This window comes from Thermobia domestica, chromosome 4, assembly GCF_964235325.1.
Source record: "Thermobia domestica chromosome 4, izTheDome1.hap1.1, whole genome shotgun sequence".
Classification (NCBI taxonomy): Eukaryota; Metazoa; Arthropoda; class Insecta; order Zygentoma; family Lepismatidae; genus Thermobia; species Thermobia domestica.
In genome coordinates this window covers 332,880,499-332,892,934 of record NC_137457.1, presented here as the reverse complement: position 1 = coordinate 332,892,934, position 12,436 = coordinate 332,880,499, and the positions used below count along the sequence as shown (strand labels likewise).

General features: G+C 33.9%; 1 protein-coding gene across 3 annotated transcripts in view; it reads left to right on the top strand.

The window, feature by feature from the left end:
• Positions 1–12,436, top strand: part of LOC145684465 (uncharacterized) — a 47,148-nt gene that overhangs the window by 21,547 nt on the left and 13,165 nt on the right. For 2 of the 3 annotated variants that reach the window (XM_081756889.1, XM_081756890.1), the window contains exon 2: positions 6,827–7,062. In XM_081756889.1, the coding sequence (XP_081613015.1) occupies positions 6,827–7,062 (236 nt within the window). Of the gene's footprint in view, positions 1–6,826; positions 8,609–12,436 lie in introns of those variants that run through there. The other variant, XM_081756888.1, reaches the window with a different exon arrangement.

Genomic DNA, 12,436 nt, shown 5'->3' with positions numbered 1-12,436 from the left:
TCGTTTTACCCTTCTTTTGTTTCTAACCGAAGTTGATCCAACGAGAAGAAAACAAGTGGACCAAATCTGCTATTATTCGCTAGACACAATAATTAAAATTCATAAGAACTATAAAATTTACCGGAAAAGGCGGTAAATTAGAAAACAGAAATATGCGTGCATACCCAGACGCTCAAAGAAGAAAGCTTGAAGACTAATCTGCTACATAGTAAATGCATAGATAGTACGATCTGACAATGAGATTGATTATGATACTGATATAAAATACTATATGTAGAATGTTTCATGACTGTAGGAGTCTGGGGGGGCAGTCTGGATGCCAGTCAAAGGGGCAGGAATAGCCACCAGGGGGGCGCTCGCCCCCTTGCCCCCCCTCTGGCGTCGTCACTGACGACGGGGCGCTTTTAGTATACGACGAGTTGGTAGTGGGTTGATATTTTAAAATAAATGGAAACGATTGATATTAGTGACGAATCAATACTTTGGGGGGGGGTCACTGAGATGAATAGTAACGGCACGAAGCTACTCTACTCTCGATTATGAAAAACTTTGGTCTCGTCTTATCTTAAAACTTACTAGAATTATTTTGGAAATTTGTTTACACAAATTATGTCCTGATTTTTTTTTAAATTTCATCTATAGTTTATTAGATTCCCTCCTCATCACAAGAGGTTCACGAAAGGTGTAGTATAACAAAACTTGAAACTGTTTATTTTTGTAGTACTAGTATGGCCAGGGGGAATTCCGGGCTGTGCAACTCACGGTTTAAAAAAATCCTGCATTCATGTTTTTGTCAAAGTAATACATATACCTTGTTTTAAAAAAATGTTCAAATGTCACTATGCCAAGCATGTCGCAACAATGTTGCCAGTTCGCTCTTGTTCAGAAAAAAATGATTATCTGTCTCAGTTATACCCCTCCATTTACAAGTAATATTTACAGATTTATCTACTCTCAGGTAAGAGGGTATCGAAAAATAAGATTAAAAATATAATTACTTTTGCAGTATGTAAAAGACTGAAGTAAGAATGACTGTTAAAATAATAATATGAAATGGCAAGCTTATCTTTTCTTAGTTAATTTTCTTGCGATAGTGGAAGTTGGTAACATTAACTCAGTTGTTGCCACGCCGTTCGACTTCAGAATAGAATGCATTGATGACGGACCTAATTCGTAGTGTTTTGCATGAACGTCTCAGTTCCGAGAATTTTTTGCTCATTCCGTACCAATCTTCGAAAAATTGTGTATACAGAACCTCAAAAAAAGGCAAAAATCGAAAGATCATTATAATCGCTATGTTGATTTTTTCAAACTAATTCGCAAATTTTGGGTTGCATTTACGCAAACCATTACGAAATATGCCCAATTACTATTAATTTTCTTCACTTTCTCATTACAGTTATTCTTTATTATTGTTAGTCCTGTTGGTTATATATCCAATTTTGTTTCAAGAGTTGAGAATACCTCAAATGCTGTTGGGCAGTTTTGGGGAGAAAATGGCTGCAAATTCTATAGTGTTAAAGGAAAGAATGGGAAATCTTTTTTTAATAGTGAAAAACTATGTTATTGTTTATTCACATTTCCGCAGCCAAACAGTGAAGGAAGTTACTGAAAGTGTTTGAGGAGATATTCAGAAGACCTCTGAAACAACATTACATGTAACGGTAATATAGTAGAAGTTGGACAGGAATTATATCTTACTAAACAAAAGGAAACGTGTGTACTCCACGCAAGAAAGGAAATCAAACCCATACTTTTTAGGTCTTACGGATCGCAGCTAACCAAAATACAATAAGCAATTATAGACGCTATACCTGTTATTGCAAACTAGAATCCATTTTTGTATGGCGCTGACCCAAAGCGCTACGGAATGAGCGCCCTAGCAACGTCAATAAGACAAGACGAGAAATACGACGCCTTTACCCAGTCAACATTATACCGTAAAATCCATATGGGTATAGGTAAACGCGCTTCCTTCTTTGCAGAAAATCATTGTATCGTAGTAGTGGACGATGGCCTGCTTCGACGAAGCATCGCCTGCTGCTTGACATGGGATTCAGATTTGTCTCGTAAGAAAAAAATATTTGTTACTTTACGTAATACACTTATGCCATTTAGGTTAAACGAGATGGTTGATTAATGAAAGTGAACGATAATGAAATTATTATTTTTTTTTTGGCACTTTGAATCGAACCCGCAACAACGTACAATAAAGGCTCACACAATACTTACTAGATCAGCAGGGAAAGAATGTCTTGTAACGCTATTGATTCAGAAGACAGATAACAAAATGGAGCGTAGGTATTCTAAGAGTATTAAACAACTCAGGGATGCAGTTAGGTATATTGTTCATAGGGACAAAACCTGGGTTACCACACAAATCCAAAGGCGGGCGCCAAGGCGTGGGTAGATATTAATATCAAAACTGCTGATCAAGCTTTGAATGAGAGTTTGTCCTCAGACATCAAGGCACTTTTTGGAAATAGGGAAGGAAGGCGTGAGTTATGCGTGGTGAGTAAATTACATTTACTTTGTTATTATTATTATTACGTCACACTCGTTGTTTGGTTCAGTTCGTTTTCGTTTTTCCATTTCTTAAACGGTGCTATGCCTACCATAACAATTATGAGTGGCAGCGTCGCAGTACAACGTTACGTTGAACGTCATTTCCATTTTAGTATGTTCATAACCTGAAACAGAATGTAGTTGAGACAAAAAGTGTAAGCATTTGTCCTCGGCAAGAGAATTCTGAAATACATGAAATGCATGTCTGAAATGAATGAAGACAGTTCTGCAATGTGAAAAATGTATGCATTGGAATTCAATATGACTGAGAATCTTTAATTATACAAATAAAAAATAATACATTACCTAAATAACAAATATTTATTGCTAAAACTTACGCAACACACAAAAGCTTTCACAGAACTTAAAGAGGTTATAACTTCAAATAATAATTAAAAATATTTAACGAATATCTATGAAATGCCCTTCTGATCGCGGTTTACTTCTAAATTTCCACATTTTCATAGTTACACTTTTTTGCACTATTTGGAGAGGGAAAAAGGGGAGTAGGAACTCTGACAAATTAGATCCTAACTGAGAGTATTATTGTAGATGTGGTTTTTGACAATTTTTGCTGTTGTAGACGTGGTCTTTGACGATTTTTCAGCTTATACCACACAGATGAACTCCTCACACTGCACGTTCACTTCCTCTTGGTGTAAAATGCAGACTGTTCGTTAAGAACGTACTTTCTCAGGGTGGCTGATGCATTGTTCTTTCATCAGAGAATATCCCGAGCGGTTGATAATAGTTTGCTCAAATACTCAGGATGAGCAAACACAATTGTACATATAAAACACACTAAAACTGTTATCTAAGTAAAATATTTCGTTCCAGGAACATAGATTCTCTTATCGGAACACTACAATTCATGAGAAAATTGTTGATTTCAGTTTCTCAAGCATGTAAATGTTCCTAACTAACTTAAAGTATCAACAAGCTCACTAAATATTTATACACACCAGTCAAATAAGAGTACTTTATTTGAAAGAAACTATGATTAGCAATAGTGTCGACTATGTACTATTTCTCTGTCCTGGTCACAACTGGTGTTATGAAAAGAGAATTGAAATGAAAGAATGCTTTGTTCTGTGAGTTATAACGCTTAAAGGATATTGATTTCTCATCAACGTTCACCAACAAAGAGAAAGCTTTTTTCTAGAACATAACAATATATGAAAATGGATTTTTCCTTAAGTTGGCTTGTATAGTCGTGGGTCAGAAGAGTACATATAACCGGGAAGCTTTTATAATAAATTGAGACATTTTTCCCAAATTATACGTAAGTGAGAATGAGCTACGTAGCAGCGACGAATTATTTTGTGTTCCGTTTTAATTGTGTTCTCAAGTATTCCTTATTATTGGCACCCTGTCGCTTCATATGTCGTTGAGCTGATAGTCTTATATTGATTATATGAGTAAAATAAATTTTGGGCTATATTTTTTATAAATTCTTAAAGAATGTAAGTTCCGAATCGGTATATTTTACTTACATATTTTGTGTGCTTTGCCCAAAACCAGAGAGCGAAGTGGCCAGGTTTCACTGCACTTGTATAATAAAAATTTGTTACTATTATACTGCACATTCTCCTATGTTATCATTTATGGCTATTACTTTGCTTTATTTCTTTTCTTGTAGGTAGTGTATTACGATACTATTTTTGTTTAAAATTTCTTACTTTGTCCTGAGCCAATCTGTTCGTATAACACTGTAGAAAGACCCTTGGTAGCCACACTCAAGATACATTGTTCTTAATATTAATAACGTAAGATAAATGCGTTAGTTTTTAATTCTCCCCACGTTATGTACTAAACACTGTATATAGTACATTTTTTTAAATTAACGGAACTCACTGCTTATCTCTCGCTCTCTGTCTTTCTCTCTTTCTCTTTATATATATCCCCGCTTTTTCGTATCCCCGTTAACCGAAGCAATCTAAAAACATGCCAGTTTATGCCAATGGACCTTCTAAAGTTACAGGCTTGGCGCAACAAAAAGAGGCGAAAAGATGGCTTAGTAAACAATCTTTGAGTTTAGAAATGTTTATATTTTACTGTATGTAAGCCTATATAGGAAAAAGTTTTATAAGTTGAATATAGTATGATACACAATTCGTGTTTAAAAATGGTTTTTTTCATTTACGTTATTTACTGCTGTACTTAATAAGAACTAGTCTACATATTATCCAAGTTATTTTGTGTATATGCGATGTATTCTTAGTCCCACTGATCTCGGATAATAGTAAGTCGACGATATATATATATATATATATATATATATATATAATTATAGTATGCCTTGTATATCGTGCAGAAGAAGAGCGCTGCTAATAAAAAATAACTATATAAAATCCTTTTTCGACCAGATATGCTCATAGGTCCATTAAAAATGGAGTCTTGTAACTCCTCTGCGCAGATTTCCTTTTTTAATACTATAATTATTAGTTTAATTAGATTTCTAAACATCTTTATTCTCTGCCTTTATTAAAGGATACTTGCCTTTCCTCAGAAGCATTATTTACTTATCTCTAACTTTTGTACCCTCACGAACCAGATTAAATAAATTATAATTAGATGTAAGTCACATACATATCCCTTGTTTTGGATAAGAAAGTTCCATAATACCATGAAAGTTGTACCTTCTAAAACGATCTTTCGGTCCTCGCTGGAGTTTTACATTAAGAAAATACAATCATTTTGGCTATAAATCCTGGGTTATTTGTAGTACATTTCTGTAATTGGCAGCTCATCGTCCTAAGAACTCTACCAATACGAAAATATATGACAAAGGTTCTAAATATTTCAAGCTGCTGGAGTATGCACGTGAAATTTCTGTGACCCAGGCAATGTTTTTATTTGGGTGATGCTACATTGTATTAATGTTACTTCCAAAATGAAGTACTTTGATTTTCAAATGTGCCAATCTAAAAAGTTTAGGAGTGAAAGATTTGGAATACCATTCGAATGTTTCAGTCATACTCAAGCTGCTAAGCAGACACAAAATTACAGAATACCTAGACGGGAAAAAGATTAGTGGTCCAATGGTAATAGAGCCCAGTTGTGACGTGGTAGAATTTTCATTTTTCTAAATTTCTTGAAGTTTTACATTGATATTTTACATATACCATGATAAATTCTTGGAAATTTGCATCATTGTACTTCTTTCGCATTTTCGCGAGAAATTAGAACTGTGCCGTTCGGCACATGTTAATCTGATCTCTAAGGTGATAACAATCCCGTGAATTAGTTTCTACACTAAGCAAACACTTGTGTCGGTTGTTGTTTTTTTTTTTTTTTTTTTTTCAAGTTTGCATAGTTCTGATGTTGCTTCTGACCATTACTGTAACAGCTGCTATTGCAGGACGTTCGTTTTCCGAACTTAGTAATTGTAATAAATTTATCTGAGGAGTAGTACGAGTCAAGAACAATTGAAAAAAAAGTAGTAATTGAGCAGTCCTTCATTAGTTAGCTAGACTTCCAAAAAATACAATTTTGCCAAATTCAAAGAAAGAAAAATTTGCAATAAGTTACATGAAAGTCAAAACTTCAAAGCAAACACAGTATCCAAGTACATTTTTTGTTTATATTGATACCATAAGTTTATTTATCATTCCGTAATTTACTAAATACAAGAAATAAATGGACATAACAGCATGAATCCATGTTTAGAAGTTAATGTCTTTTCACTCTGAAACTCAAGCTTGATTATTATTATTATAAAATATCGCTGTTACACAGTCAATTGTGAGATTGTATTATCTATTTATTTTGTTCAATCCTGTATTTTTTTTATTATTATGTTCTTTATCTTTTGTGGAATATCTTAAAAGTAATCTAATAATATATTATATATATATAAATTTTAAAACTATATAAATATATATCCCTCCCGCCAATTCCAATCTATGTATATACGACTCTCAGCTTAGTTATAAGTAAGTTATTTAAGTAGCTCGACACAAATATTTTTTCTTTTATTATTGTTACATACACTACACGATGTTTTCAGCTCCGGAATCTAATGTCTTCATTGTCCGTTACATCCTATTGCGTGCCTTTCAAATATTGAAGATATAAAGTTATTTGAGATATCGTTTTTGGCCATATAATTCTGCAGTCGCATCCAAAACTGGAAACAAAGTAAAGACTGGAAACGTACATATTTTACAGATAAACGAATGTATGCTGTTGAATGTTGAAATAAATATGATCAAATTTTCATTTCTTGTTTAATGTGATGTATCTATTATTCTTTTTTCAGTGAAGGAAATATGTCAGATACACAAAGGAATGTAAGTTCTGATGCATTAAGTGACTCTCAGATGAAGTCTAACATACAGCTGGCAAGAAGAGTTCCATCGAGTTACATAATAGCATATACTAATGAGAAACCTCAGACTTATCAAGACTCTAATAAGGAATGCAATGACATATCGGCTCTGGGAAAAAATATTCGGTCGAACACAGAAGAAAGATCTCATACATGTCATGAATGTGGTAAGAGATTTATTAAGAGTTCATATTTGAAAGGGCATTTGTCAACACATTCAGATAATAATCCTTATACTTGTGAAGTGTGTACAAAGGGGTTTAAGCGAAAAACGTCCTTAAGATCGCACATGTTACAACACACAGGTGAGAAACCTCTTTCATGTGAATTGTGTAGGAAGACATTTCGTATCAGATCAACTTTGGTAGGCCACATGGTAACGCACACAGGAGAGAGGGCGCATACCTGTCAAGAATGCGGGAGGGGATTTCGTCGAATTTCTACTTTAAAACAGCACATGCTTACACATGTAAGTGAAAAATCTCATATCTGTCAGAAGTGTGGAAAGGGGTTTAAACGAAAAAGTCAACTGACAGAGCATCTCGTAATACACTCGGGTAATTATCCCCATACGTGTGAAATTTGTAGAAAGGGGTTTAACCGAAGAAAACAGTTAACATTCCATATGTTAAAACACGCAGGGGAGGAATCTCTTATCTGTGAATTGTGTAGGATGGGATTCAGTAGCAAACCTTCTTTTGTAAGCCACATGGTAACGCACAAAGAAGAGAGAATTCATACCTGTCAGGAATGCGGAAAGGCGTGTTCTGGAAATAATACACTGAGAAAGCACATGCTAACACATGCAGGTCGGAAACTTTATACATGCCAGGAGTGTGGGAAGAAATTTAATCAATTCTGGTTGAAAGAGCACCTCGCAACACACTCAGTTAATTATCCTAATATATTGATGTGTGTAAAAACAAATTTATTTGAGACTCTTAATGTTAAAACACACAAGTAGTAAATTTCTCTTAACGTGTAGTATTGGAAGCGATTTACGAAAAAAGTTGAATTTGAGAGACTACTCTTTAACCCATTCACTTATTTATCTTCTTTATTGTCAGAACTGTAGAAAAAGGTTTATTAAATTAAATTGGGCAAAACTTATGGTAAGGTACAGAGATGTGAGAGTCAGGAACACGGTTAGGAAATTTTTCAAATTTAGATGTTGATACTTCAAAAATTAACAAAGCTTGAAAGAACTCATACGTATCAGATGTGTGAGCCGGAATTTAAATGATACCCTCGTACTTACGAAACCTGTGGGAAAGGATTTATTGATAAAAATAAATAATACGTATGGTAGCGATCACATGAGATAAAGATGGTGAATGCCATAAGTATGGGATGGGGGTTTAGTCGATGATGATCACGTTCTTTCCACAGTCAAATAACAATCTTCTAACTTCGTGTTAATGTAGGAAGGCATGCCAAAAAAAATACAGAAGTTAATAATAGTACTGACTTTTCCGAGTTTTAGTAAAAATTATGAAAACATATTTCAATATTATCCACCCTAGTCTGAAGAATGATGAGTTACTAATTCTTGTTGGTTATTTGATTTGAGTTTAGCATAAAACCTTTTTTAGGAAGTAAAAGTATGATAAGCAATAAATAAGTGAAAGAACAACCTGTGGATGGTGTTATAAATCTTAAAGTAAAGTATTTATTATTATTATTTTTTAAGCCTAATAAACGGTTTAACTTTAATTCCAGTGTGGTCTAAGTTTGTTACCAACATTCGTGTTAATACTTTACCCTAGGTGTAAGATTAAGTTTTTGAAAGATGTTTCTTTTAATTGCAGTTTTCTGAGAGATATTAGCTTCGCCGGGGTTCAATATATGTTCTTGCACTACGTAATATATGACATGAATGTAATTACTTCCTAGGCCTTACACACCATCATTCTGGGAACATTGAACTCATTGATTTTGATACAGATAGGCTAAATTAATTTATTACGCCGGAATAAGTTCCGATTGCTTAGGAACCCCAAAGCACAGTGAGTGAAAGCGTCGTTTCACAACGATGGTTTGTATAAATGGTAACGGGAAGAAACACCCTCGTTTGCATGGTTTCCGCTTATCATCCTGTATTAGTAGTAGAAAAACCCTTTCATCATCTGTATGTATTAGCCAGTAGAGAACACACGATTACAGCATATTGCACTCTCTTATACTGCCTTTTTTAAATATAAAAAATGCTTCCATTTAATAGACAGAGTTATCATATTCTAATTCATACACTCATTTTGTAGGCACTAAAATAGAGATTTTCTTCTTGACCATTAGTCCAAAATCTTGAACCTAGATCTGCTTAAGAGAAAAGTCTGTTGCCTCCATACTGTTAGATATGAGTTCTCTCCATTAGAATCAGACCATTTGGATCAATGCTTTTTAAGTAAATATCCAAGTGCCACGTAAAAACATTCGTAAAAAGCTATGGAAGAGAAGTAAACGACTGCAACATTACTTGACCCGAAATTTCAAACCTGCAGAAGGTACATCATGAATAGTAAGTACCCTTATTCGACTTAGTCGGACGACGAATAGTCTTCAGTGCGTCTAATTCGAAGTCATATACTCGATCTCGTACCGTAGATCCTAAACAATTATTTCAGTAAATATTAATGAATAGTTATCGGCCAGCTACCCTAGTCAATTCCAAACCAACCTGGAATCTGGATCCAAAGATGCCAAAGTGAATTCCTATTATAACTGTATGTTATGTTATGGCAGTTTATTTACATGACAAGATGAAAATAACAAGGACAAGGAAGGATAAAATATGTCGGGTAGAAAATTTGACTTCGAGGAGACCTTTAGGAGGATCATATATGTGGACAGGATAAATTTCAATCGAAAAAAGTGAAATCTTGAAGTTTACGTCCCATTTTTATGCGTGTTAGATTAAAGAAGTGATGATGATTATAAACGAAGTAAATGTTCAAATTAAGAAATTCAGAAGAACGGGACAACCCCAAGAAAACTCAAGAGCACGATATTTGTCTTCAACAAAACTCACTTGGCGCGAGTTTGGATCGAACCAAGCGTCCCTGCACCAGAAGTTAACTCTCTGCCACTGAGCCACTATGAAATTTCAATCGAGTTCTATAAAATTTACAGTTATTATTCCATTTTTTAAATTTGCACCTGTTCTTTTACTTTTGTGCCCTGTATCGTTCACCTCTGGTACTTTTTAACTACGACATTACAGAATAGTCATATAGTATTTCGTGGAGCTGATATATCATTAGGTTCAAATTAAGAACAGCAGCATTAGAAAAACTAGCCAAAACAGTTAGTGATTTCTAAAGAAAGGACATTGACGAAATGGCGTTCAATTACATCAGAGAAAACATGTAACTATAGATTGTGCAGATGAAGAAAATTTGGATAGCTTGATAAAACATTTTTACATTACTTTTCTAGAATAATTAATATTCGAGTGTTTTCTGGTGTCTTATTTTCTTGTGACTTTTGTGCCGTAGACCGTACCGTAGATATAATGAGATGTATAGACTGAGAATATTTTGTCATTTCTCTATTACTGAGTTTGGTAAGGTTAAATACTCAACTTCATATTTCATTGTTACTGGCTAGGTTATGTTATATTATTTGAGCCTACGGATTATACAAAGAATGAGATTTAAGATTTCCTCTCTGTAAGTGTTGTGAGTTTCTCAGAATTGTAAACTAACTTTCAGTATTGAATGTCTTTTTTCGTGGATGCCGCTATTTGTATATCGATTTCTCTGTGCTGTGACTGAAGGAATTTAAAGATAAGTCTTGGAAATAGTCGCATATCAAACTCTGATAATGGTCATTACGGCCCATATTTACATATATGTATATCGATTCAAGTAAGGGTAAATCTGGTGATAGCAACAGCACAAGAGTGCGTCCTTGGTAATTGTAGAAATTGTCCTTACCTTTCTCTTCAGATTTCGATTTAGAAAAATGGAGCTAAACAAAACTTTCCATCCTTAGAGAGGGAATTTCTGGAAACAGTGAATTTTGTATTTCATCACTTTTAACTAAAAGTTTATTTGCCGAATTTCACAAGTTCAACATAAATGAATCTTAAAATTCGACGATATAAAGAGAACAAACGGAGATTTGTATACAGTAATTAACCCAATGTGTGACGGAATTTTTCCAACTATGATAATTATTTCTGTACGTAGGAGCATATAAATTCCACATTCCAACAAAGTCGAATCTTTAGATTTCGCACATTTTAAATAAGGAAAGAGATATTGTCATTATGCCAGCCCGGAGTATTATTGAAAAGATGGCTCTGACTAATTTCAACCGAATTTTGGAAAATGCTCAAACACGTATCTGTATACACAGTTCATTAGAACCCTGTATATATATATATATATATATATATATATATATATATATATATATATATATATATATATATATATACAAGGAGGAGGTTTGTTTTCCCCTAAATCTCATTCCTTTCCTTTTTTTGTTTTTATTATTATTATTATTATTTGTTGGCTTCTTTGGTTTATGTTGGTATCTCCTACAAGCGTGGTAGTTTCGCCAGGAGTCTTTTTTTCCTTTTTTGTATTTGTTTTTTGTTGTTTCTCTTTTCTTTATTATGTTCCATCTGTGGAGTCTCTGTATTGTTACTGTTATCATTGTCATCTTAATTCCTTTTATCTCTTGTTACCTCATTATTTTGGTTCATGGTTCCACGTTTTCATGCAAAACCTTTTTTAGGTGGTTAGTTTTGGATCTCTTCTTTTGTGGTTTTCGGTTGCGATGTGGGTCTGTTTTGGTTGCTCTTTTCAATTAATTTTCTCCTAAGTTGTAGTTTCTCTTTTTATTTTGTTTCCGTTTCCTTTTGGTTAGATGGTTTCCTGTCTGTCTTTGGTATCTTTTTTCTATTTCCATTTTTCTTTTCCTTTTTTCTTTCCTGAGTACGCTCTCAGGAGTTCTTGTGTGTTATTTTGTAGTAAATTTCTGTCTCTAGGAGACCGCATTGTCTTTCCTTGATTGTTACATCCAGGTAGTTTATTTGGTTTTCTATGTTTCCTTGGTGAATTCCAATCCACCATTTTTGTGTGTGAGTGTAGGTTTTGGATATATGTTTCAATTTATTGTATAGAGCTTGGGAATATTCTCATGATGTCGTCCTCAATTCTGTATTAATACAAGGATTTCTTACGACCCGTTTCTAAGTTAGCTCCATGTGAACGTAGATATTTGCATAGGCACCCGACACTGATGTCCCTGAGACTGTATCTTTGTGTTGGAGAAATGTTTTGTAACCAAACCTAATGTATATATATTTTACATCAGAATTTTCAGCCCTTTCTTTACTAGTGATGGGACTGGTTGTTTCAAATTTTCTCCAACTTATTCTTTCTTTTGGCCAATCATATCTCGAGGTGGAATAATTTGGTACTAGTTTTATGCCTCTTCTGTTTTCTATGCGTGGATATAGATTTTCCCATGTCGGATCTATCTGCCAAATTTCATTTCATTTGTCCCTACTTGCTCATATTATCTAAAAAG